The 27,167-nt window shown below is 35.3% G+C and overlaps 1 protein-coding gene across 3 annotated transcripts; it reads left to right on the forward strand.

Annotated features, from left to right (window-relative positions):
* The first annotated feature begins 102 nt into the window (after positions 1–102).
* On the forward strand, positions 103–27,167 carry grb14 (growth factor receptor-bound protein 14). Of its 3 annotated transcripts, XM_055031706.1 has the most exons (15): positions 103–156; positions 3,012–3,226; positions 5,730–5,859; positions 15,917–16,073; positions 17,354–17,475; positions 17,857–17,931; positions 18,011–18,148; positions 19,496–19,606; positions 19,738–19,833; positions 20,199–20,261; positions 22,302–22,418; positions 23,679–23,748; positions 23,841–23,928; positions 24,374–24,467; positions 25,043–27,167. In XM_055031706.1, the coding sequence occupies exons 2-15, from the start codon at positions 3,048–3,050 to the stop codon at positions 25,187–25,189; spliced, it is 1,587 nt and encodes a 528-aa protein (XP_054887681.1). In that variant the 5' UTR covers positions 103–156; positions 3,012–3,047; the 3' UTR covers positions 25,190–27,167. The 3 variants fall into 3 exon arrangements, with proteins under 3 accessions (XP_054887681.1, XP_054887680.1, XP_054887682.1); XM_055031705.1 differs by lacking the exon at positions 103–156 and having other exon boundaries at positions 2,937–3,226; XM_055031707.1 differs by lacking the exons at positions 103–156; positions 3,012–3,226; positions 5,730–5,859 and adding an exon at positions 12,340–12,612.

The raw sequence follows: 27,167 nt of genomic DNA on the forward strand, positions 1-27,167 counted from the left end.
TGGATCCTTCAGAATAAAAGCGGTCGTTCACAACAGGAAAAACTGGATCTTTGTGTGTGAGCCAAGAGCATGTTGAACTCAGTCTGTCAGTTCTCACTGCAACAGCAATAAGAAGCATGAGACTTGAACTGCAATCTCACTTAAAGATGCATACAGGTAAAGAATTTAAACTATTTTTGCTAAGGTTTATTAAAGTAAAGGGGGAGCTTATTCTTGGTGAAAAGCTTTGCTGGTGACATTAAAGAAATGTTGATTTAACTTTAGCTGTCAAGGTCAAATTTATTTATAGCTATAGCATATTTCCCACAGCACAATGTGTTTTACAAGGAAGGACAACCAAAACATGAACAGGCATAAAAGAATCAAAAACCAAATGTAAGACAGAGAAAGCTTCTCAAGATTGTTAAAATAAGACAGCTAGTATGGTTGAAAACAAACCATTTGGGTCAATATATGCTACAAACCAGTTTAAAGGGAATTGAAAGTGCTCCAAAGTTTGTGTTAAGGGGCAGGTTATTCCATAGACTGGAACCTTCATCTCTATCAGATGTAACTTAAGACTGGGGACTAGAAAGCAATATTGGTGCACTAGACCTCATGGTTTTAATTGAAGGATGAATAGAGTGTAGCTCAGACAAGCAGGATGGAGCAAGACCATGCATTTATTTAAAAACAGAAGGTAAAATCATTAATTGCATTCTGAAACAGAAGGGAGACAGTGAAGAGAAGTCAACTCTTAGTGTATTTTTGCTTTGTACCAGCAGAAGAGCATCAGCAATTTGGACTAACTAGAAATGATGAATGGAGGATTTGTCCAGGCCAAAACACAAGGAGTTGCAGTAGTTCAACCTGCAGAAGACAGATTAGCTGGAAGATATGTCTTTACCTTGGCCAACTGTCTGAGATTAAATAACCTAGATTGGACCATTTTTAACATTATCTCTGAAAAAAAGGCTGAAGGCTCACAAAATTGTTTTGCTTATGTCAAACAATACATTGAATCAAGTTGAGAAACTTCAAAATGTCAAACTGTAAACATTTTGCATGACGAATGACAGTTGTTTTTATCAGACCTGTACATTGACAATGCAACCAAAATTAATTTTTATTTTTTTGCAAAACAATGATAGAGCCCTACTGGTGCTGACACAAAGTTGGATGTCATTTTTGTGTGGACTTATTTCACCTGCAAACAAAATTTCTGATAATGCAAATTAATTTTCGGGAGCAGATTCAATACTGTCATTATCAAACTGTGAGGCCGTTACATGGTCTTCAGTTTTCAACTTTTATTAGGTGTTATTTCTTTTTGTTTTATTATCTTTTTTTTATTTACATCCTACCAATCTCTGGGGAAAAGTACTTTTTAAAATATGAACCTTTATGTGTGATGCCTATTCTATTACAGTGTCTGTGACATAAACATGTATTACTGATTAGGCCAAATTTTAAATGCTGATGGAGAAAATGCCAATATTTAAATCAAACTCAACCTTTCTTGCTTTAGATGAGTTAACATTAACAAAATTACTTCTAGTCAAATCCCATAATGACAATATACATTTGAAAATAGATTGACATTTTTAATCTTCTTCAAATTTACAGGTTGATATACTTTTCCTTGGGATATGGTTACATTGCATTTTAAACAGTTTGACTTTATTCAGTATATGATTGATTATGACAGCAGCACTGATAGCTGCATAAGCTAATCAAGGCATTGTGAACAGCTGTCAATGCAATCTTCTAACAGACTATTTGCAGATGACCTGTTGAACATGACTTCTGGCTGTGTTTGAGCATCTTTTGGATCGTTCTAAACTAATTACAACAAGAAAAAAAGAAGACAAAAAATATTTTAAAAAATAGCCAGAATCAAGTTAGGTTTTATAAACTGAATAGCCATATTGTCTTTGGTCCATCTCAACAGCTACTAAAAATTAGAGCCATAAATGCAACCTGATTGTTTAAAATGACATAACTTTTTTTATTGTCAATATATTGAAAGGAAACAGCTGAAACTACTATTTTTGCAATTAGATTTACATTTTCAGACATTAATGAGTTTCTTTAACATTGAGGCCAAAGCTATTAAGAGCCATAGCCGAGAGTCTAAATAGCCACATGTGGGAGACCTCTGGGCCCTATGTGAAGTATTCAAAGGAAGCCTTTGTTGCACAGATAATTCCAATAAAGTGTTTTCTTTTTTTTTTAGAGACAGTTGTTTGTTCCTTTTAGTGCTTTGATTTGCTTTATGGCATTCAGCTTGCTGTGTGCATAAAAGCCCTGTTGTTGGTTTTGTGCTTAATGTAAAAAAAAAATATTCCTTTAACTCTTTGCTGTTCTTGGTCTGAATCTCCCTTTGTCAGGGTCTGTTACACATTACCTTTCAGGACGATGTTATCGTCCTAACCATCCCCCATGTAGAGCCTGTCACTGAGTGACACGGCCCGCAGTGCAACCAATCTGCTGGACGAGCTACTCTTTATAACCGCAGGCCTTCTACAGTGGAGTAATTCTAAAGTGTATACCCAGTCCAAAGTCCATAAGAAAAGAACAGTTAGTTTTATAGCCTTCCTGGACTCATTACCAACCCAATTGTTTAAAAGGTCTTTGTGTATACTTGTCCTGACATTTAGTTTGCAAATTTATCTCAATGTAAAATAATCAGAACGAACCCCCCTCACCCCTAGCACCCTCCCCCGACAAAAAAACAAGAAGAAAAAAAAACAACTCTTTGATTCTAAATCAATTTAATACAAATAAGGCTGTTTTGACGATGATTGTGTCAAAAATATCTTTATTGTGGTGGATCATGTTTGGGTAGGAGGGATCATTTTGCCCACAGGGCCAGCCCTGTGGGCAGCAGATGAGCCAGAGAAATGTGTGTGTTACTGTGTGCGCGTGTGCATGTGTGCTGCTGAGCTGTAAGCAGAAGAGCCCCGCCAGGCAGCCTGCTGAAACTGGGCACAGTCTCCCGTCCAACAGCTCGTCTCTCTTGTTTCCTTCAGATGATGCCTTGGATTTAGCCAACCCACACAAGTGCTATGAATAAGACACTGGACAAAATACACACTTCTGGAGGACTCGGACAGAAAGCAGAGATTTTTCAGAGTGGCAAGGGTAATGAGAGTGTCTTCCCCAGCCCAGCAATCATCCCACTGGAAGATCCTTCACTCACTCCAAATGCTCAGAGGACTGGGACCAAGTTTTGCAAGGGGAACAGGTATAGCTCACTTTTGCTTATGTAAACTGTGAATGGCACAGGTCTGCTTACAACAAGCTGCATTCTGAAAAATTCATCTACCTAAAAGAAGAACTTTGTGCAACACATTTTACAATGCTTCCAGCCCTGAATTTAAATAGCACAGAGTTTGCATATGTACGAGCCAGTAAAAGAGCTGCAGTGTTGCTTAGCAATACACTAAAGACTAGTTGATTGAGTTGTTAAGTTGAGGTTAACCATTCATTCAAGTCACTAACAAACTTGTTTCCAAATATAATATTGAATTCTTTTGAGAGATAAAAACAAAAAATCAGCCTTTATTTACAATACTTTCTTCACATGAATTGCATACCTCTTCCAAAAGTTAAAGAACTGTAAATGTAATACAGTGGAGGAATCAGGGGCTGTTTCTGTCTGCTCTTATCTAAAGCTTGTCGGTGAATGTGGTAAGTGAGTCAACATTAAGGGCAGGAGGGGTTAATGCAAAGGGAAGCCTGTTTATCAACTACTCCATACCTATTGTCTGCAAGAGCAGCAGCAGAATCAGTACAAGGGCCCTGCGTGCGCTGACATGTAGGCATAAAGTTAAGTAACAATCCCCCCACTTCTTCAAGGGTTTAGATGCTGTTTTTAAGATAATTTCCCTCTCAATTGTGGTTGGGTTTGTAGCCTGTAATAATTGTATTCATTCTGTGTTTGACATCAAGAAATACTCCTGTTATGTTGCGGGTCAAACTGACCCGTTTTAAAGTTTACTTTTCTTTTATTAAATAGTTGGAAGCATTTTTTTTTGGCATAAAGCTTTTTTATTTGTATTAATAGGTGCACTAAATTTGAATTTTATTCATTTTACACATTTGCAACCCCTACATTTTACGTGGATACTGTTCGGGTCAGTTTGACCTGGCAGTCAAGTTGAAGGGTAAAAAAGATTTTTAAAATCTCCAGTTCTATATGTTTCCAGCTATGAACCATATTTCACCCTTCTCTCCCTCCCACCCCCACCCCACACACACACCACCACACCACACACATACACACACACATGCCCACTTTCTATTCTCTTTACTACACTAGGAAACTGTGAAAGCAGCTGTTCATACAGTTTTTCACAGGCACATTTTTTGTTCCTGTGGGCAAACTCCAGCAACACTGAGTGGACACTCAGCAGAAGTGGGGGAAAACATAAATAATGTGTGCCTGACAATGTTTATGTTGTCATGTGTGCATGACAACATAAATTTGGGTCAATTTTATGTTGTCAATTTGACCCAGAAGAGTATACGTGCCTCAAGTTCACTTATAAAGATCACCCCTTGAAAAAAAAAATCAAAATGTAATATAAAACAAAATTACAAAAGAAAATTTTAAAGGAAATTATTGTTTTGTTTTGTGTGAGGTTTTTTTCAGTGGACATTAAAAATATAAATTCCCTTTTTTGGTCCAAATGAGTAAATGAGTAAGTTGTTGTCATTGGTCCTTTAATTGTGAGGAGTAAAAAACATCATTGCACAAATATTGATTGAAATAGTTAGCATTGGAGTTAATAATCAAATACAAAAATGTTTTGGAGGACTTTTTTGGTTTCTGACACTATTGCATGATTACACTCTCCACAGGTCAAATTGATCCAGGAACATTATTGCTGTACCTCAGACACGGACATAACAGGAGGTTCAAAAAGCCAAAATTAATAAATAAATAAATAATAAACATGCTGGAAAGAACAGCTGAAAGTTGCCAGCGAGTGATGATGTTAAGTCTAGAACAGAATGTCAAACTTCAATGCCATGCCATTTTTGCCATTTTGGAAAAAAAGTGTATTTGAAACTACCCAAGGACAAGGCTCTCCAGAGACTGATTAGGTGAGACTTATGAAAGTTGATAGAGTGATCCAAACGTAAAATATTTACAGGCATGCATTAACTTTTTTTTTTTTTACATTTCTTCTATAGTGAGATATTTTGTACTCAAACATTTTATCAACTTAAAGCCCAGTGAGATAGCTTCATACAAACCAAACTGAACAGCAAGTGAAGAAACTGATTTGTTTTCAGGTCGTGTTTTAAACAAATAACACTGTTTTCAGTGGGAAATTAGAGTTAATTTTTTAACTTTGAATCTGAGCCTCTTTTCACACACACCTGCTTTGAGTAAATGTGGGTGCTCTCTCTATCCTTTGACGCATCAATACCCACCTACTTGTTTTCATCAAGAAAACGGCTCATGTCTGTTGAACAACAGTAATCATGGTAGCTACACTGATCTTTAGTGTAAAACGTTTTTGTGTAAAAATCACTAAATGCATGTTTTAAATGCATATATGTACTTTGAGAAACTATGAAAAGTTCAGTGAGGATTTATACTGTGTATATGTTTTATTTTTAAACATTTATAGGTGTTATGAGTAACATTTTTTTGCCTTTTAGAACTGACCTGTCTGAATTTGTTTCAGTTAAAATTACTTTCACTTTCATGACTTGTGTCTGTGTTGATTCTTTAGGAATATCAGAGAGGGCGAGGACTCTTCATCTTCCTCTGTTCCAAACCCCTTTCCTGAACTTCTACCTCCAACTGTTTCTGGCTCCATCTCTGAATGTTTATTGCCTTGGACAAAACCGAATGCAACTCAGGTGAGTCTTCCATATACTGTAGAAAAGCATTTAACAACAACAGCATTTGGTAAAAACAGCGCAGCTGTTGTTTTCTAACTATCCGCAATTGGAGAACATTCAAGAAAGTTGCATTATGCATGACTAGACTTTGTTTCACTATTGATTTTTGTTTGAATTTATGACACGTGGATGGTTGAACAGGTTTTACAAGTATGGAAATTAAGGGTGCTGAAGAGGTAAATGTTGTGTCAGAATGGGCAGAAAATCTGCATAGACTGCTTACTTTTGGAAATGGATTTTGTTTTTTTCTACATTCACCATACAATATGAAAATGAGTGATATTTTGTTGACTGTAGATGTTATATTTTAAACTGAAAAACTTTATGGTTCACCCTGTGAAAATCTGGCCAAGAGCCCACAGTGCTGTTGTTTGTTTTAGCACAAAGTGTGGGATTCTCTTACTCTTGAGACTGGTTTGTATGCTGATGTTTGACAAGCTTTTGTTGCAGTGTAAGTCTATATATGTATTTATGTATGATGAAGTTGAAAGAGTAGGGCATTCATTCAGTATTAAGAAGAAAGTCTTGTTTTGTAATGAGACCTTGGAGGCATTCTTTTACACAAAATGCCTTGTGCAACTCTTAGATATTTGATGGTAGGCAGCTGATTTGTAACAACTTTAAAAAAGAGTATCAATGTGTTTTTTCTTTACTAGTGGAGTATTGTGCAGTGAGTATATACATATATATATATATATATACATTGACAACATTATGTCTTTTCCTTACTATTTCAAGGACAAAGTGCCTTGTATCTTCAGTCTGATTATAGAAGAGTCTTCATTAAAAGCCAGCCTCAAAGATTACAAAAGTACAGTTATGTTAGTTCTTAAGTTATTCACACATTGGAGGTATTACATCTCATATTCACACGCTCATGACCTCATTGTTTTGGCAGTGAATTACTCTGCAACAACTTGGACAGATATTGTACAGGAAATCCAAAACTTGAAACAAATATTTGGAAGACATTCAGGATTTTGGAAAGCTAACAATTATGAGTCTGTTTCAGAAGTGCATGGGTTTCAGACTCAAGTTTTCTTTCCTATACATTTTCCAGTGTGGCTGAATTAGTTTGGTTTGCAAACCACAAGATATCTCCTGGATGTGCGTCCCTTACTATAAGCTTGAAAAAATATTTTTTGTGGTGTGCATGTGCTGTGTGGAATTGTGTGTGGATTTGTAGCAGCTGGGGGCAAATAAAAGCAATGACTCTTTGGAAAGCCTAACATTTCAAAGTTCCGCAATTAACAGCAGCTATTAGTGATATTAGCACCATGAGTTTGGTGCTCATGTTAAGCATATATCTATATCTATGTCTATAGATAGATATATAGATAGATAGACAGACAGACAGACAGACAGACAGACAGACAGACAGACATACAGACAGACAGACAGACAGACAGACAGACAGACAGACAGACAGACAGACAGACAGACAGACAGACAGACAGATAGATAGATAGATAGATAGATAGATGATAGATAGATAGATAGATAGATAGATAGATAGATAGATAGATAGATAGATAGATAGATAGATAGATAGATAGATTTTTTTGACATTTTTTTTTTAACAATGACCTGTTTCTTCATAAGGAAGTCCTCAAGTCGTTCCTTATGTATTTTGCTGATGAGGCCTGCCAATCATGGGCTTGGCAGCCTCTCACTTATTCTTCTCAGCAGCATTCTTTGGAGAGACAAAGGGGCTGTGTTTGTGTGAACAGCTGTTTTTATGTCACAAGTCTTGTGGTGCAGGGTTGTGACCTCCTTTCAGGAGCTCTTAAGAAACCCATGACATCATTGTTCCAAATGTGCTGCGCTTGGCCCCTCACCCACCATCTGATCCTTTCTGCAGTGGAAAATTGCCAACTGGTCCTCCCAGAGCGTTTTTGTGGGTTGTAGTTTCAGTTATAATTATCTCAACCCAAATAAACATCAACCAAATACAAGGTTTAGAATTTATCAATGTATAACAGAAGGGATTAATAGAGAAAAGCGATTAGTTGAAATCAACATCAGATAAAATACTGTAGTATAAAATACAATAAAACTTTCTTAACAAAAGCAATGTTTTAACCCAGATTTAGAACTGTAATGGTGAGAGCAGTGAGCACATGGAGAGAACATTTGGTCCAATATTTGGGCCTTGTCTGACTTCAGAGCTCTTATTAAAAGTTAGACGAGGAAAACATACAATTGAGCATAAATTGCAAAATATTACAATAACATTATTAATTATGATTGACAAAAATAATCCATGTTTTTTCTTTTAAACTGTGTGAATATATTTTTATAAAAGCTACCTACTTCAGCTTTAATGTAAGTCTGAATCTTGACTCACATTCAGCGAGTGGCTTTCCTACTCTCTTTTCACTAACACAATCAGTTCTCATCTGAACCAATGATGGTAAGTTGATGAAACTCTCATATTATATAATGGTAAGTAATGATATGTCTTGTTTGTGTTGAGCGTTTTGATACTAACAATGTTATGAGAGAAGTGCATCATGACTGATCATATACCCTTAAAAAGTGAGAATATGTGTTACGCAGTTATGACAATATTTTGTAATACTTGTTTCTTGTTAGCAAAATGACAGCATGCAGCGGAGGTGGTCAGGAACGTAAATGTTGACAGTTTTAATGATGACAATAAATAATCTGAAATTTGGCTGTTGGTCCTCAAGCTTTGATGAAAAAATTATTATATTTTTTCATTTTCACATTATTATTATTTTTTATTTATTTCCTTTGAATGCAGTGTTTTATAGCAGTATCACAAAAAAAGAAAAACACTATTCATTTATTTTTACAACTGGTAAAAACTTGTCAAATGGGAAATTGTGATGATACTATAACTATCCCATGTCTCTATTACCCATAATAATACTAAGCAAAATACAGTGGAAAACCTTAATCAATGCCTTTTAGTCCCAACAAGGTACGTTTTCTTTTACACAGTAATTCATCTTGTTTCAATTTGGCTGTCTGGGTACAGCCTGTTGTTTTCTCTTTTTTTGTTTATGTTTTCTGGTTATTTGGCTGAGCTTTTCCTCCTGAAAACTGTGTTTAGAAGCGTTGACTCACATGCTTGATAAGAGTCTGGTGAGAAGCAGACTTTTAAGTCTTCACTGGGGTGAGAAACTGTTCTCGCTCCAAAGCACATTTTAAGTTTGGGTCTATCTCTCAACCAAAGGAGGAAAGTGAGAGGAGTCTGCTATTACTCAAAAAATTTAAATCTGACCTTTAGGGTACAAAGCCACACATCATATGTTATAGTGTGTGGTTATCTGAGTTAAAAAAGGTGAAACTAAAACCCCCATAAACTCTCAAAATGCACAACTGATATAAATAATTTAAAGGTAGCTTCCTTAGATTTTTTGTTAATTGTTGTTCCTCTTATTTTCTACCAAGTTCAAAAGTCCAGCTCTGGTCTAGTTTTTTGTCTGGTCTGAATGCCAGCGCTGGTCAGACACTGGATCAACTTTGGTAGAACAACACCAAAAATATTCTCTTTAGTTATTAATAATCAGATACAATGTCCGCTACAACAAATGTTTGGTGAAAACACAAACTTTGTAATTTCTCCCTCCAACTTTAAAATATCTTCCAAAAACATCTGCAGTCACATTGGTCACAGAAAGCAATTTGCTTAACAACCTGTGCAATAAATTGAATCTTATTGTTTAGCGTCAAATAAGATGAATGCATGCATGGATATAATACGTCCTTTGGATGTTCTATACTCTATTATTTTAACAAATCAATCATGAGCAACAAAATTGGTTACTTTTTTTTTAAACGAGAACAAACTCAACAAAAACGTCGACATGAAAATGAATTGCAGTGTCCAGATGCGAGAGCCTGATTCAGCTATTGCCTTCCAGTAACTTGTATCCATACAGAGCCTCTGCTGTGATATGAGGCAAAGGTGCATCTACAAAATACGGGTTTGAAGGGGCTGAAACACTTATTTTATCTTAAATGTTTAATTGTTTTTTATTTTATAGGCAATTCACTTTGATATCAAAGAGATTTTTTGTGAATTGTTTTGTCAAAAGGCTAGCATTTGTTGATTGATTTGTAAAATGAATAACGAGGGTAAAACATCCAAGTCAATACCTTTTATAGACAATGTGTGTGTAGGCTGTTATTCTACTGTCAGCAGTCCATGTTTTGGGGCCTGTATGATCTCAGCGGCTGAGATACCAATGTCACATCATTGCGTTCGCTTGGTTCTAGCAGTATCTGTCCACAGGAAAGAGGACATTTACTTCCAGGCTGTCTGCACAGTATCTGCTCTGTGTTGAGAAAACACAATCAAACTGTAACTCTGCACCTTGACTAGTTCATAATAACATCTAGATTTTCATGTTATTTAATAGCTCGTCTACTACTGTGTTTCAGATTATTAGGTGACTGGCATGCTTGACTTCACAGCAGACTCTAGAACATGTTGGTTCACAGAGAAATTTACAGTCAGGCTCGACCCAAAGTGTTTGTGAACTTCACACCTGCTGACAAAACACATTGAGTTATACTGTTAGTTAAACTTAGGATGTTAGTGGTATATCAGTGGCTGGTAGGCTTAACTGGTTAAAATTCTGGTTAGGTTTTTAACTCAGTGAAAGCAAAAAAATATAAATTAAATAAAACAATTAAATTGCTCTGCTGCAAATCTCAAATAATTTGTTTAATGTATCAGTTGGTCCTGTATTATTCCAAATACATATCTGATATTAGCAGCGTCAACTTAAATTTCAACAATAAATGCAACTGTAAAAATGCATTGATGTCTGAAAACGCAAAGTAGTTTTGATTCTGTCCCAAATAACTTCAGGTCACAACAGAAATTGTCTTTGAAAAGAGGTAAAAATAAAGGCAAAGTTGAAGTCCAATTTTATCAAGAAAGATGCAGGATGCCCCCCACATCACGATAAAACTATCAATGTCCTCATAATAAGTTTCACTGGTTAAAATGTTTCATGTTAACCCCTTTGTATGTATATCACGCCTCTGGTTGCTATTTTGCTGCTACAGCAGCAGTGAGGAGGGTCTTGACTGAAGCGGCAACGGTCAAGGACAATGTGTCTGGAGGTAACTTTGTTATGGGAGCTGTGGAGACTCTGTTATCGCTTTGGCTCCATTAATTCCAATTCATTTTAGCCGTGTGATAACTAGCAGCGTCTACTTGTCTGTGCTCTCACAAATCAGTGAGCTGTGTTTCCAGATAAAGGCTGAAGTCGGCTGTGGGAGGATTCTCTTTCTGCTGTCTGTTCTCATGAATTTAGTGTCAGCACAATTGTGTTCTTTATACTCCTCTGTGAAGACAGTCTATATAGGCATGTTTTAATTAGCAATCATAAATGAAATAGGGAAATATGTTAGAGCTTTATTTTCTCTCACGGTGGAAGAGGGCGGGGATCATTCCCACCAGTTGGCACAAAGTCTGACAAAAGTCCTTATATCCCTTACCTTCTTTTTCACAATTTGTCATGTTCCATAAGTAAAAATCAATGTAATTTAATGAGATATTTTTCATTGACCAACACAAAGTGCACTGTAATTTGAAAAAGAGGGAAAATGTTCAACAATGTTTTATTACAAAGGAGCATGTGGCAGTGGAACACTATTGTGTAAAATACTGATCAGGTTCACTTCCCAGCAGGATAACACCCTGAAACAATTGCAATTGTCACCAAAACTGCAACAAAATCAAAATATATTAATTTGTTCTGAACACTGAAAATAGTTCAGGCAAACCTAAGAATTTAATTTGATTGAGAATCCAGGGTACTTGAAAACAAATATTCACATCAAATCCTAAATCCACCCATTTTCATGATACGAATAAAAAAATAAAATAAATACAAATCAGCCTCTAAATATGTGCACATCCCACATTCTACTAAAATGTGTTTCTACAAACCCTTGACAAAAGACAGTAAAGTACAAATCCAAGCCATATTTTTCAGATTTTTAATTGAAAAGAAATTTGTAAAGCATAGTTTTCTTTTTCACTTGACAGTTGTGTGTTGGTCTTCAACATAAAATAATAAGATCCAAAAACTGAAAAAGTTCAAGGCATATTCATATTTTTGTAAGCAAGTGCAGGGATTTCATAGTGTTTGTGTTTGTGTATTCTGTATTACAGATTGTGATAATATAAAAAATAGCAGTGTGGTGTAATCAGCTGAACCATCTCATATATGTGAACTCTTTAACACATTTGTTTGTTTGTTTTTTTGTTTATTCACCATCTGTTGCTTCTTTTGAAACAATCACTACTGTCCCTCTGGCCCTGCACTCTATATATCAAATCTGACTGACATGAGAAAATCTTTTTTCAGTATCTTGTTAATATGAGCTCCCTTTTTCTAAAAGGCGAGAAAAGGAAAAAAGATATAACATTTTCAAGGACAAAGGAGGAGTTTGTGTTGTGGGGAGGCAGAACAGTTTAGTTTCTCACACTTGGAAGGAGCTCACTCCAAAAGGGTTTTATAGGATCAAGTATGGTTACTATGTAGAAAACATTCAGCATAAATTTATCATTACCATCGTCACAGCTTTAAATTATTCTTGACTTCAACTGCTGAATGGATGGTTTGTCTCCTAGTCGTTTAGGCGTGTAAGGCAAGAAGCATGAATTTCCATGCGAGAAGAGTCACCTTGCCTGCCATCACACCTCTATGTCTACAGAAGCGGGTAAGAATTAAGCAGGGATTTCCTGTTTCCTTTGATATTGCCATCACAGTAAAGTTTTTCCTTATGTTTTCTTCTGAATTGTTAAAGAAAACACTTTCTGTTTCAGATTTAGATTTATATTCAAAAAGTGTCACATGAAGTCCATTTTCAGTAAACTTCCAAAGGAATATTCATGTTGTCATCATCTAATAATTTGCTTACATTCTATTCAAAACGCATTGAGTTATTTTAGCTTCTTGGTTTTCGGTTAGTCTTTTTAAAAGTGTTTTTTTCATAAAACATTTTTCTATTCCACCAGTCAGTCAGTTACACTTTCAGATGTGTCTGAAAGACTTGGAAGTCTCTATCTTGTTAGACTGCTTTAAATGGAACATGAGCACACCTTGTGCTTTGCTTAAAAGCTCATAATTATCTTTGGGTGTTGCAACAAATACAGATTTTAGGGTTCCTTTAAAATTGTGTAATCTCTCCTTCCTTCCTACTTGTTGAATTTTCCTGTTTACACCAATATTTTGTTGTTAAATAATAAGCTTTAATATGGAATATTATCCTAATATGACACATGAAAATAACTTTTGTTCAACTCTCAAAACTCATGATTTCTTCCAGCAATCACTTTGATATGCAAAGCTGCAACTAACCTTAAAGCTTGCTTATTAGTCTTGCTTGATAACATTTACCGTTTTTCTGCACTTTGCTCTCTGTTGCAGACTGATTATGTCTTTTTAGCTATTGCCTTCCAGTAACTTGTATCAGAGGGCAGGTTTGCCACAAGCAGCTGGTTGTACAACTGTTTGTAGCGATTAGAAGCAGCACCTGGTCTGGAAGCCCTGCAGGAATCTGAAACCATCAGTTTTTCCAGTGTTATGACATGACTGGGGAGAAGTGGGAGGATAATTCAGATGGTTGTCTTAGTCCAGGCAGGAGGCCAGCTCCTCACCCTCTCACCGCTCAGTGACAGAGCCACAGCTGTGGGAGTGCGCTTCAAGGTTCAACCTTAGGAGGCTAATTGGCAAAATGGCACACGCTGTACTGCCCTTGAGATAAGAAGGTCCAATAGAGGAGTTTGTGTTCAATGAGACTATATTTAGTGCTGTATGGTAAGTTTCTGGATATACTCTGCCTTGTCTAGCTGTCTTCACAGCACACAATGTACCGATGCCTTGCCCCAAGTTTCACCGATCACCTTGGCAAGACACTTTTTCAGATCAGCAGTTTAGACAAACTTATTTTATTTCACAATTTTCTGGGCCTCTATTGTTTTTTGTTGTTGTTTTTTACTGATTGTATTGGTGTGATATAATTTGGTCATAAGTAAACAAGTTACTAAGAAGAGTAACTTGTTTACAAGTTTACAATGTAATTGTAACTGAGTTGGATGTTGGAATTCAATAATTTGATCAAGTTGAGAAAACAAAAAAAAAAAAGATTTTTACTCCAATGTAAGTCATAAAAACGATAGCATATTTTAGTTAGGTTTGCAATAGAATTATTATTATTATTTTTTTTTTCTATAATCTCATTAAACATTCACCAAAATATTTCAATACACAGTTTGTTGTATTCATATTAAGACATCTTGAAGTCTCACTCATTTTTTCACAATACAACCTTTTTTTATAAGCATGCACTGATAAGGCAATACTATAGTGGGGAATTATAAGTTAGAAGGACATTTATACACAGTTTTTACAACTACGTTTAAAAAAAATATCAATGTGAATTTGCATGTATCATCAAAGCAGTCCAAACATTTTACAGGTTCAAGACTATGTAGGTTTCTACAAGTTTTGCACATTTAAATATATAACTTTTTCCTATTCTTTCTAGCAAAATAGCTTAAAACAGCAATTTTGAAATTTTCTCCCCAAATTATTAGTTAGGTTTATGTGTGAACTTTGACTGGGCCATTGCAATACAAAAACATGGTCTAATCTAACTATTTCTCCGTACCTCCGGCTGCTGATTGTGGACCAGTTGGAATTCTTCACCCCAGTCTCAATTTTTACGTGCCTCTGTTGGGTTTTCTTTCCTATTGTCTCTGTCTCCCCAGAGAAAAACATCCCCACAGCATAATAATGCAATTACAGTCTTCCACAATATGCAGGGATTTTTTTCTCAGGGGAGTTTGCAGTGTTTTTATTTTCTGCCTAGCAACTTTCTTAAAAATAGATAAATCTTATGTGACCTGAAAAGCTGCAAACTGATTTTATTTTTTTTTTAGTTTTTTTTTTCAGCAATGTTTTTCTTTTAAAAAAAGACCTGATTTTTGCAGTTCAAACTAAGCATTTTCCAGTCAATGAATTCTTCCACACGAGTCAATGATCTCTGATGCTCCTCCAGAGTTACCATAAGCCTCTTGGCTGCTTGACTTATAAATGCTCCAGTTAGCCAGTACGTTTATTGTTTTCCATTTTCATATAATAGATATAACAGAGCTCTGCGAGACCTTCAAAGCTTTGGGTATTTCTTTAAATTTCTCAACAACTTTCTCCCTGACCTCTCTGCTGTGTTCCTTGGTCTTCATGATGCAGTTGGTTCTCTATGTTCTCTAACAAATATCCAAGGTCTTCACAGAACAGCTGGATTTGCAATGAGATTAAATCACACACAGGTCTATCACATAACATGTCAATACAATACATTGACATTTGTGATTATATTGTGACACTGTGAAGAAGCTTAAGAGGTGTGAAAAAGATTTTCATTGGAGAAAAACGCATACCTGTTCTTTTCATAAATTGTGGCTTTGAAATTGAACAAAAATACACGTCACAATATAATTTAATGTACATTTTATTTTATTGTTGCACATTTGTAATTCTTATTTAAAGGTTTTTTTCAATATATCTCACAGACGTTGATATCCATGGAGACTCCTAAGTTCACAGTGCCAGTTCAGGTTGATATGCTGCTTCTCTTGTCTGCTCCTTATATGTCTGAACATGTGAATTTGTTGTAGTTTTTCCTCCAACAGAAAAACTGTTGGTTTGTGTGATTGGTTATGAATGGAACCTTTGTTACTGCCTAATGCAATGTAAACTTTGTTAACACTGAATGGTTGGGTTGTGTATTAAGTGGAGTTGTTTGTTTTACTTGGCGTCTATTACTGAACTCTAAATGAACTGATTTAAGAGTTAAGACCTTCCATGTTATTGTTGGAAGAGAATGTATTACTTTTAATGCCAGATTAGTTTTAAAAACACCTGATTTAGATTTCCTTGTAGCCTATTTCTTAAGTGAAGAATGATCTCAGTTGCTGCATGTTTGGAATGGTTCTTGATTAAATCTTATTTTCTGTCAGGTGATAAAAGTGTACGATGAAAACAACACCAGCAAGGCTGTGGAGGTACCCACAGATGTCACCGCTAGGGACATATGCCAGCTATTTGTACTGAAGAATCACTGCATTGATGACCACAGCTGGACTCTTATTGACCACCTCACTCAACTAGGAATAGGTAAGACACTTTTTGCCTCCTTGATTATCTATTTAGGCATGTTTCAATCTGAGAGTACCATAATTTATAAGGAACTGACATGGACCCTAATGTCTGTTCCTTATAGTCTGACATTATAAGGAATGTCTTTCAATTCACAAAAGAAATAATTGATTAATTATTTTCCTTTTATATCACTGTGCGCCCACTGTCAATTGCAGTTAATTGCGAGTAGTATAGAATTTAGAGATTTAAAACGTTTATTTTAGTTGATTCATTTAATATGCATGTCAGTAATTGCTGTTTTTTCCGATCTACCTTGATTTGTGTTGAATGTGCACCTTTAGTATTATTATTATTTTGTAATTTGACACTTCCAGTGTCACTTCCAGTGTCACTTCGTATGAAAACATAATGAGAAAAAAAAATCTGCTAGGCATTATTACTCTTATATTCTGTGGCACTGGATGGAGGTGGTAAATACAGATGAAACAAAATATATACAGTTTTATATATATATATATATGTATTTGTAGTATTTTCTTTTTGTTCCGTTTCTTCACAGTCTAACATAAATCAACTTCAAGGTTTTCTGTTTTAGGTCAGTTAGGATTGACACAGTTATTTAGATTTTCTAAATTATGAGATAATTCTTTTTTTTAGCACTTTCTTAACCATCAACACTTTATTTGCTATTAAATTGCTATAAAAACGTTGTGATTTGGATCAAACATTGTGAGTATTATTCTTGAGTGTCACCTTTAGAGTACTACATTCCAACAGTAAATGCCCAGACATTGTGGGTAAAGTTATGAGACACAGAACTAGCAGAGGCTGTCGTTTAGCATCAGCTTGTGTTAAATGACACATTGTGTGTCATTTAGCACAAGTCATTGTGAAAATCCAGCAGAACAAACTTATCTTTGTCTTGCCAGGCAGTGGGTGTAGCTTCACTTGGATTGCCAGGTGAAGGGCTGGGCTTCGCTTGGCATTCCTAGGTGACAAAATTGTGATGCAACAATTTAAAGGTTTTTGAAACAAGCCTTTTGCAGACACCAGCAGAACATTTACTCATTTCCAAAAATTTTTTACTTTTTTTAAATTTTTTTTGTGCGCTTGGATTGTTTCTAGAAACAGATATCAAAATGAAAATAAAAGTGACTTTTGCATAACAGAGGACCTTTAAATAATTTTGACTTTGGTTTGATAATACACTTCTTTCCTTGTAACTGCTTACACACTTGTTAAAACCTTTCATTCATTAAGCTTTCATTTATGTTCTCCCTATGTGTTTTCTCCAGAAAGGACCATAGAAGATCATGAATATGTTATGGACGTGCTATCAGGCAATGGGATGGAAACTGACAGTCGGCTGTATTTTAGGAAGAATTTTGCTAAATATGAATTCTTTAAGAAACCGCTGGTGAGTTTGCCTCAAAAGTCTACTGAGTATAAAATAATTAGACCAGTGGTGGTTCTTGCATGAATGGTGCCCTGGACAAGTCTATTATCTAAATCAGGAATGGGATGTCATGCAGTAAAGTCTCACACAAAGCACATAAAATAGTTTTCCATTTCCCTGCAGCAAGCTGAGAGCACACTCTCCCCATTGAGAGATAAAATCAATAGCAACTTTGTTTAAAGTCTAGTCATGACAAGTAAGTTATGTTTTTCTGTCTGGTGCTTGTTCCTCCCTGGAAAACTTCCTATATGGCCCACATCAAAATCTGCCTCTGAATCACACACATCTTGTGACAGTTTAAAAGATGTATTAATGTTAAACAAATTTTGCTAAATTTTGTAGGACTTTTTCCCAGATCATATGGTTTCCATATCAACAGAAAGCAATGGCATTGTGGATCACTCCGAGCTTATTGAGGTATGGAGCTTTCTGATTTTGATAACCAATGACAGGAAAAAAAAAAAAAAGAATGCTCAACTATTTCTCCCCCCAACAGACCTTCCTCAAATCCAGCACTTGTCCTGAGATCCATGGCCACCTTCATGTCAAAGAGCAAAGCAAGAAGTCCTGGAAGAAGTTCTATTTTGTTTTACGGAGGTCAGGGCTTTATTTCTCTACCAAGGGAACTTCTAAGGTTAGTAAATAAACATTCAACAAATAATTAAACAATGTTTTTGAGTATTTTATTAATGGAATTTCAGTTTACAATTTTGGAACTATTCATGTAATGTATTTTCAAAATAATTATTTTTGTATTATCTAAGGTTGATGCAATTTGTCCTCAGAGGGGTCTAAATGCATAAAACCAATTGGGAAAATCTTTTCTCTGTGAAATCAGTTCATGATCAGTTGAGTGCATGTGGGTGCACATGCAGAGGACTGGAGCAGGTTGAGCTTAGTTTTCCTGAGGCCAGCTGCAGTGGAAACCATACTCTGTGCTGCTGACAAGTGACGCTTATACCTGGTCTGCAGCCATGCCAGCACACCCACTTTTCAACTGCTTTCATTTCTTACAACAGAAGGTCTTTTGTCGTTTATGTACAGGTAGGTTTGGTATGGCGCCCGCTTTTCGTCCTGCGTGTTTACAATCCATCTGGTGTCTTGGTCAAACACTTTGCTAGTCAGTTAGCACAGGCATTAATGGCTGAAGCATTACTTTAAATAAGGAAGTGGGAACAGTGTGTCACATGAAAGAAGAACAATGAAGATCTTTCAGTTTTTTTTCTCAGTTATCTTTGACACAGTGTAGCTATTGATACTGTCTCTATGTCTAAATATATGCTTATCTATTTCATTAAATAATTTGATTTTTCACATGAAAATTTATTTTCAAATATGCTTCACGATTGAGTTCTTACATTTTCTCATTTTCATGCTAATATAATTGGCAATACTATCTATTTTGACTTCATCAAAATATTTTCAAGAAATCATGATCATTCTTTTGGAAAATGTTATTTTGCTTTCTCATGTATTTTCTGACATAAAATGAAATAACAACCATTACCATTGGCATGTGCATTTATATTGACCAGAAATATGCCTTGGTTACTTATACAGTGTCCTATAACAATTTTTATACCTCCAGAACTTTCCAATATTTTTAAATGTATTTTATTGGGTTTTAATGTGACAGGCAAACACAAAGTAGTGTGCAATTGTTATATGAATGGATAATGACACGTTTTTTTTCCAATTCTTTTTTAAATAACACCATAAATCTCTGTGTTTATATTTGTCATCAGTCACATTCAGTCTGATACACATAAATAAAATCCACAGCAACCAAATGCAACTTGTGCCTAACATGAACAATTTTGGTGCATCAGGAATGCTTCCCTAATGCTCTGTATGACTTCAGAATAACAGTTTTAATGATGGGCAATTTTTCTTCTTTTTTTATGTATATATATTTCTATTTAAGCTTCTAACTACAGCAGTCTTTGCTGTATTTTCACAAGAAGCTATGTTTGATGTACAGGAACCAAGGCATCTCCAGTTCTTTGCTGATTTCGCAGACAGTGACGTCTACACTGTTTTATCAGCCAAAAAAGCGCACGGAGCACCAACAGAGTTTGCTTTCTGTGTCAAGGTAGGAAGAGCTTCTTTTATTTCATGATGTTTGAACTTGTTTTAAAAAGAGAAGAGAACTATCAAAGCTTTTCAGGTCTCCAACACACATTGTATTTTAATAATGTGTCTGCTTGTTACGTTTCACCTCAGGCTACAAAGTGCAGTTCATCTCGTGATTTGAAACTGTTTTGTGCGGATGATGAGCAGACCAAGACCTGCTGGATCACAGCCATGCGCTTGTTAAAGGTTGGCTTGCTGATGAATAACTGTGGCTGATATGTAGGAAGAGGAATGCTGAGTCAGTGCTAGAATCAGATTTAGCTTTGGAAAGAGGTCAAGGGAAACTATCGAGTGATGCTGGACTAGCATTCCCACCTTTGATAGAGGCAGCATGTGTTCATTGTCTGAATATCTGATGGAGCAGTTTAAGGCATGAATCCATCACACTCCTCCATAAAAAAAAATTGAGTGTAGCATAAAATATGAATTTCGTTGTTTTTTTTTGTTTGTTTTTTTTTCTTGTCTTCACAACAAATAAACAAGGTCTAAAAATAAAATGCAATGTAGTATCTGGTTTCAAATTAATCATTTTAGCCTTCTTCATCTTTCAGTTTGGAATGCAACTTTACCAAAACTTCATTCAGCCTCATCAGAAGCAAAAAGTCTCACCAATGGTAAGCTGAAGTTGTGAAGTTGTATGCAATAATGGAAGCTGAAGGTGTTTGTGTTTAGGTGTTAGTTAGGTTATTGTAAATTTGTTTATAAATTTCTATTCCTCAATATAAGCCACAGTTTGTAGTTTGGGATGTTTTGTACTTGTCATTGCTCAATGTCTTTCATATTGTTGAATCATGGAGTGACCGTAACTGAGGCAAATGCGGTCAGCAGTTCTTTAGATGATGTCCTTGATTGCATCATGACCTCCTGGATGAGTTGTCAATGCACTCTTGGATTACTTTTGGTAGCTAGCCAGGACGCTTCACCACTTTCCCCTGGTTTTTCCACTTTTGAATAACAACCCTTGTTGTGGTTCATTGACTTCCCAAAGCCTTAGAAATGATTGTGCAACCCTTTCCAGAGTGAGAGACTTTAATATATTATTGAAACAATAATATTGTTTCTTATCTTCTCCTAAATTTTTGTCAATAAATCTATGGTGTGATGTTTTTTGGATGTTTAAATAGGTTTCAATGGATTTGTTTAAAATTGAACATATATATCGAGCTTAGATGTCCAAAAATCTGATGATTACAGATAATACAAATAATGACAAAGGAGGGAATTATATTTTCTCTTTGGGTCAGGCTAGTTTAGGTACTTTTTTTTTTCTATTACCTGAGCTACTTTTTGTTTTTACTCTGGTTTTCTTTGTCTAATATATTTAGACAAAAAAAAAGACATTTCTATGGCACTATGTGTTTTTATTTCTTTGTGTGTGTGGATCGTTAGATGTTATTATCAACATCTGGTCTGATTTTCATGTCCATAGAGCTATAAAAACTACATGTTTATTGAGAACATTTTTGACGTCTTCCAACATTTTCTCTCTGCTGTAAAACTATGCTACTAGGATTTCTTTGTGAGATAATACCTGATCAGAAAGAAATAATGGAACATTATAAACAGAAACAAGAGTGTAAAGTGGACTAATTAACTAGAACCATGAGACAAAGTTGTGTGAGTTGCTGAACATTTATACTTATTGAATGGTTTTTAATGCAGTACTATAAACTTGTCATATGTCAGTGTTCTTCCATTAGCCGCTCTGTTAAATTAAATCAGTCAGCGAAGCCTTAAAAACAATTTGAACGCATTAAAAAATGCAACAGTGATATAATTCAGTAGGACAAATAACTCACCTTCAGTGTTTTAATGTGGACTTTATGTCCCAGAATAGCCTCAAACTTTACTGAGGCAGCAAACAGGATCTATTTATGGGTTATGTGCATGCTCGCAAGCTGCCAGCCTTCTAAAAATACATAATGATCAGCTGCTCTCACTTGACAGCTCTCCCCTTCTTCTTCTTTTCCTGCTGTCATGGGGTCGAATGCTCCCTGGCAGACATAGCCAGGAGGATTTACTAGAAAGATTGGAAAGTATGTGAATCAGCCCGATGCCAAGCTGGGTAATTAAATTTTATGTATAGATAACATGATATGTTTCAGCAGAATTGCTGCCATTTATAAATGATAGTTGAGCTGATGAGTATTTACGGCATGTGATGTGGGTCAGAAAGGATAAACAGCAGTAAAATAAAAAAAAAATGTTTAAGAGCACTCATTTTAATTGCAGAGCTTAGTTGGTGGAACAGCAATAAGTGTTGCAATTTGAAAGCTTTGAGGTAATCCTCATAAGAAGAATTTTCTTGCCTGTCTGTGGAGTTTAGAGCCACTCACTCTATGACAGCTTAAAAGAGTAAAATGTGCCCATGTGTCATTCTTTCCAAAGCCACTCTAATCCCTTTTCAATAGAGCTTTCTGTCTGGAATTATCTAGAAATGATGAGGATGGAGTCACATTACACTGACACTAGGTGGCAATGTAATACCACATTGCAGCAAGTCTTTAAATCTCCCGTACCTTATAAAAAAGGACTCAATTAAAAACGATCTGCATTTTATTTCCATGATTTAGATTTTTACTTGCTTGAACTAATGTGTGTTTTATAGCTCCTTACAATGCCTAAAACAATATATAATTTATTTTCCATTTCAGAGAAGCATCTCTGAGAATTCGCTGGTGGCCATGGACTTTTCTGGTCAAAAGACACGAGTGATTGAGAACCCATCTGAAGCTCTCTCTGTGGCTGTGGAGGAAGGCCTGTCATGGAGGGTGAGTCAAGGATTTCTCAACAAATGTCTCACTCTATGCAGATAGAGAACGACTTGTTGTTAGCGTTGTTTATTAACAAGGTAGACATTTGTTAAAAGGTGTACATGGGAGACAAATATACAAAATGATTTATGGTTTTTACTTTCATCCAAATATTTTATAAGTGTGGTATACCTTTCTATATAATGTATGTAAATATATACTCTGCTAAATGGAATTCAGTGCAACTAACTGTAGAAGTTACCTTATTATGGAATAGAGTCTACCACTGTGCATTTTATTCTCAGTAAAAATCCAACTGTTCTCTGAAGGACTCAGATGTTTGTTTGAGAACATAAGTGAACAAACAACGTCAGGAAGATCATGGAAGTCAGTAAAGAGGTCAGGAAAAAAGCTGTGTAAAACAAGAAAAATAAGTTGTGGACAATTTAAAAGCAGGATAGGTTATCTGAAAGTTTCCAAAATTTCAAAGATCAATGTATAGCTTGAAAATGAAAAAAAAAAAGTGCATTTGTAAGCCTTCCAAGACATAGTTTTACATTTTAACTGTCAAGCTGAAAAAGGCATTAATCTGAGACACAACCAAGAGGCCCTAGGTAACTCTGGAGGAGCTGCAAAAATTCACAGCTCAATTGTGAAAATCTGTTGACAGAGCAACTATTAATATTGAGCCCTTCAGATCTGGGTTCTGTGAAAGAGCGGCAGGAAGAAAGCAAAAGGGAGTCCAATGTGCAGTTTTCCACTTGTTACATAGAGAAAAGCAAACATGTAAATGAGCTCAGATACAATGAAGTCAAAATTTGAATATTTGGCCTGTGTACAAAACGCTGTTGATGTAGTCAATACAATCTGACTGAGGTTGACTTAATTTGCAAAAAAGGCAGAGTTTTCATTTGCTTGATGTAAAAGCTGGTTGAGAAATAATAAAATCCATGCATCATTTTCTTCCTGCTTCAAAATGATGTGCTGGTTTATATAAAGAGCGCTTTGAGTAGTCAAATTAATTGGAAAGTGCTTTATAAGTTCAGTCCTTTTACCATTTACCATTAGTCTAGCACACAAAATCTTAAAATAAAATTAAGATTGTGGCTGATTGTGGCTATATATATATATATATATATTTATATATATATATATATATATATATATATATATATATATATATATATATATATATATATATATATATATATATATATATATATATATATATATATATATATATATATATATATTGGAGAGCACTTGTGTCTCCTTCAGAGGAAAAGCTGCCACCGTTTGAGTGGTCATGGGAGCCCCTCCTCCGCACAGAGCTCAGTTCCAAACCTAGGTATGTGAGATACTTCTCTATCTGCTTTACATATGTGCTTCAGATATGTACACATGTAATTAAACAGCTAACTTCCAATCTTTGTACTGCAGCAATCCACTTGGCTCAGCCGTGGTTCCATGGAAAGCTGTCTCGAGAAGAAGCTCAGCATTTAATTACCCAGCAGGGTCTTATTGATGGGTAAGTTGTTAATAGTCTTTTAGCACATTGTCTTGCTTAAGACAATTGAGATTTTGCAAACCTCTTGCCTCCTATCATTTAGAGAGGTTTTCTGTCTTAGCTATTTTGAAAAAGAACAAGTATAACAATACATTTCTAATTGTTTACACTTAGACCAATCATGTGCAGTTGACAAAAGTATTATTTACAAATGATGACCATTAAAATGGCTACATTTTTGTGCTACAGTGTCATAGCTCAACACTTTCCTTTGCTTTTATTTGTCAACACGTCAGCGATATCTTTACCAGGACAACTAAAACAACAATCTTTAATTGACTATAATATGTCCTATTACTCATCTCAATAATTCATAAATCTTTGAATATAGGTAAGTCTCAGAAGTTGTATTTTAACATACATACTTTGTCTTGAACTACACTAAGAGGGTTTCTTCCTGTTGCAGAGTGTTTCTTCTAAGGGACAGCCAAAGCAACCCAAAGACGTTTGTTCTCTCACTCTGCCACATGCAGAAAATCAAACACTTTCAGATTCTACCAGTAAGTACACTTATTTGAATGAACCTAAGCCAAACTGGAAAACATTTTTCTGATTAAAATGTTGGTCAGATGAGGGTGTTTTTACAAATACAGACCAACATTATTTTATTTGTGGTAACAAATAAACAAAATGGAAAACATATTAAAAAACAGTGGTGTAGACATATAACCTTATTAAAAACTGTATTTTACGACTAACATGCCATGAATCACCTTAGAATATATTGTAATAGTTTGTTTCAAATGTCCAGAAACGTGCAATAGGGCGAATGTTGTATTTCTTTTCACATAATACAACTTGACTCTTACTTATGGATTATATCTGGGGCCCCTTATTCTTTGGCTCAAAATGTGTCCTTGTATGACAATATTAGTACGATAGACGTATAATCGAATAAACCTAAATAAAGGTTTAGATTTCTATGAAAAACAGATGAGAAATGAGCCAAACATTTAAAATAAACTGCACTAAGGTCAATTGCACTTGTTTTCTATTTGCCACCATTAGCAGTATCTGTATTTTATTTGTCTCTTTTTATGTGCACATATGAATGTGTGTATTTGGTCCTTTGTAGGTGGACAATGAAGGGGAGCTGTTCTATACTTTGGATGACAGTCACACACGATTTACTGATTTGATCCAGTTAGTGGAGTTTTACCAGCTAAACCGTGGGACTCTCCCCTGCAGACTGAAGCATCACTGTATCCGGATCACCCTGTGAAATGGACACTCAAAACTCCCCAATGGGCCCTTTACTCTGGATTCTGTTGGACAATTTTTTGCCTTGCAGAAGAACAACATAGAAACCATAGTTTTCACAATGTGGGACATTCTCCCTTTTTCTATTTCTCTTTCAGGAAAAGCCAGCTTTCAGAATGAACTGTATGACTGATAAATTGCAAATAAGATTATTTTTTAACTCAGTTGTGTTTCTACATGTATTTGGAAATCTATTTTGGACAGCCTAATCATGATGTTTTGCTCTAAACAGTGTGAAATTGTATCACTTCATAATATCATTGAAACGTTTTTTTGTAATAGCTGATTTTCTAATGGTGTGCACATACAATATTGCTGAAACTCCTTTAAACTCTGCAACCACAAACTTTGGAGTTTGTTTTTTTTCCGCGGTATGCCGACATGCACAGGAGAAGTGGTTCTGAAAATGTAAAAAAAAACAAACAAAAAAACTGTGAATTATAGTCCAGAAAATATGGTACAGTTGCAAATGCTTTGGAAGATGTATAATTACTAACATTTTCACAAAATAGCTTGTCCCAGTCAGATTGGATGGAGCACTTCTGTAAGCATTGATATGTTTTATAACATTAATATGTTTTAATTTAAACTATTCCATTGCAGCCCTGGCAGTACGTTTAGGGCTTTTATCCTGCTGATGGGTGAATCTCTGGCTTAGTTTGAAGTCTCTTACCAGTTTTCAGTGACCTCATCTGACCACAGCATATTTCTTCCATTCTTTCACATTTTCTGTGTCTCTTATATGTCTTGAGGAAAACTCCAAAAAAAACTTCTTAAGATTTTCTCCTTGCCAATTTTCTGTAAAACCCAGATTTGTGGAACATTTAACAAATATCTTCCCTGCCTTCAGATTATCCCACCTGAGCAGTGGATCTCTCCAATTCTTCCAAAGTTACCACCGGACTCCTAGTTGTCTCTTCTGATTAATGCACTTTTTGCCCGGCCTGCAAGCAAAGGTGGATAACCATGTTGATTTGTAGTATTACCACAATCTTTTTATGTCTCGACGATGATATGAAAAGATATCAGACCTCCAAAGCTGTATACTTGATCTGTCTGCTTTTTCTTGGTCTTTCTGATGTTTGTCAACAAATGTTTTCTAACAAACCTCTTCAGTTGTTGAATCAAATTAAGCACATGTGAACACAATTTATCAATTTGTTGACTTCTGATCGTGATGGATTCCACCATTTTTATTTTTTTTATGGGCACTAGATGGTTGCTGAGAACAATTACATGCCACAACTTAAAAAAAAAAGTGCAAAAAAAGGCAAGCCTGCAAGAAAACTTTGAGTTATGTGAATCCCAATAAAAATATATTAAAGTTTGGGATTTCTAAATCACAAAAAAGTAGAAAACAAGTTCAGGTGAATAACTATTTTGAAAGGCATTATAAACATGATTCATATCAAATAAAGAAACATAATTAATTGGATGCATGCAGTTCTGAAAACATCAATAAGAACAAGTTTCAGCTGTTAAACATAAATAGGTCTATTTTTTCTTGTTTTTGTACCTCTCAGTGTCCAGGATGTTTTTGGCTGTTTTTTTTTGTTTAGTTGAGAGAAACAGCCTCTCAAGAAATAGAAGAACTAGTACAGCGTTTTCAGCTGCAAAACAGAAATAAAAGGAAAATGGTGAGAAAAGTTAGTCTTTCTGTAATTACTACTAACCTTCCTCAAGAACAAGAGCAACAAGGTGCATCTTACAGCTTTTTCCTTTCAGCCATCATGAAGAAATTGTGTATAACCGATTTTGATCATACTGAATTCACCTGTAAAATAAAAAAAGTTTGTTCTTTTTGTTTTCTCACCTGGATTGATTGTAACTTAATGCTGTACAGCCACTGTAGATCACCACTTAAAGGAAGTGTCAGAAATGTTTTGGTCATGGTTGTTTGTATGCCATTAGCCTTCCTGTATAAAATTTGCATAATTCAA

This window comes from Poeciliopsis prolifica, unplaced genomic scaffold, assembly GCF_027474105.1.
Source record: "Poeciliopsis prolifica strain line A6 unplaced genomic scaffold, Auburn_PproV2 SCAFFOLD007, whole genome shotgun sequence".
Classification (NCBI taxonomy): Eukaryota; Metazoa; Chordata; class Actinopteri; order Cyprinodontiformes; family Poeciliidae; genus Poeciliopsis; species Poeciliopsis prolifica.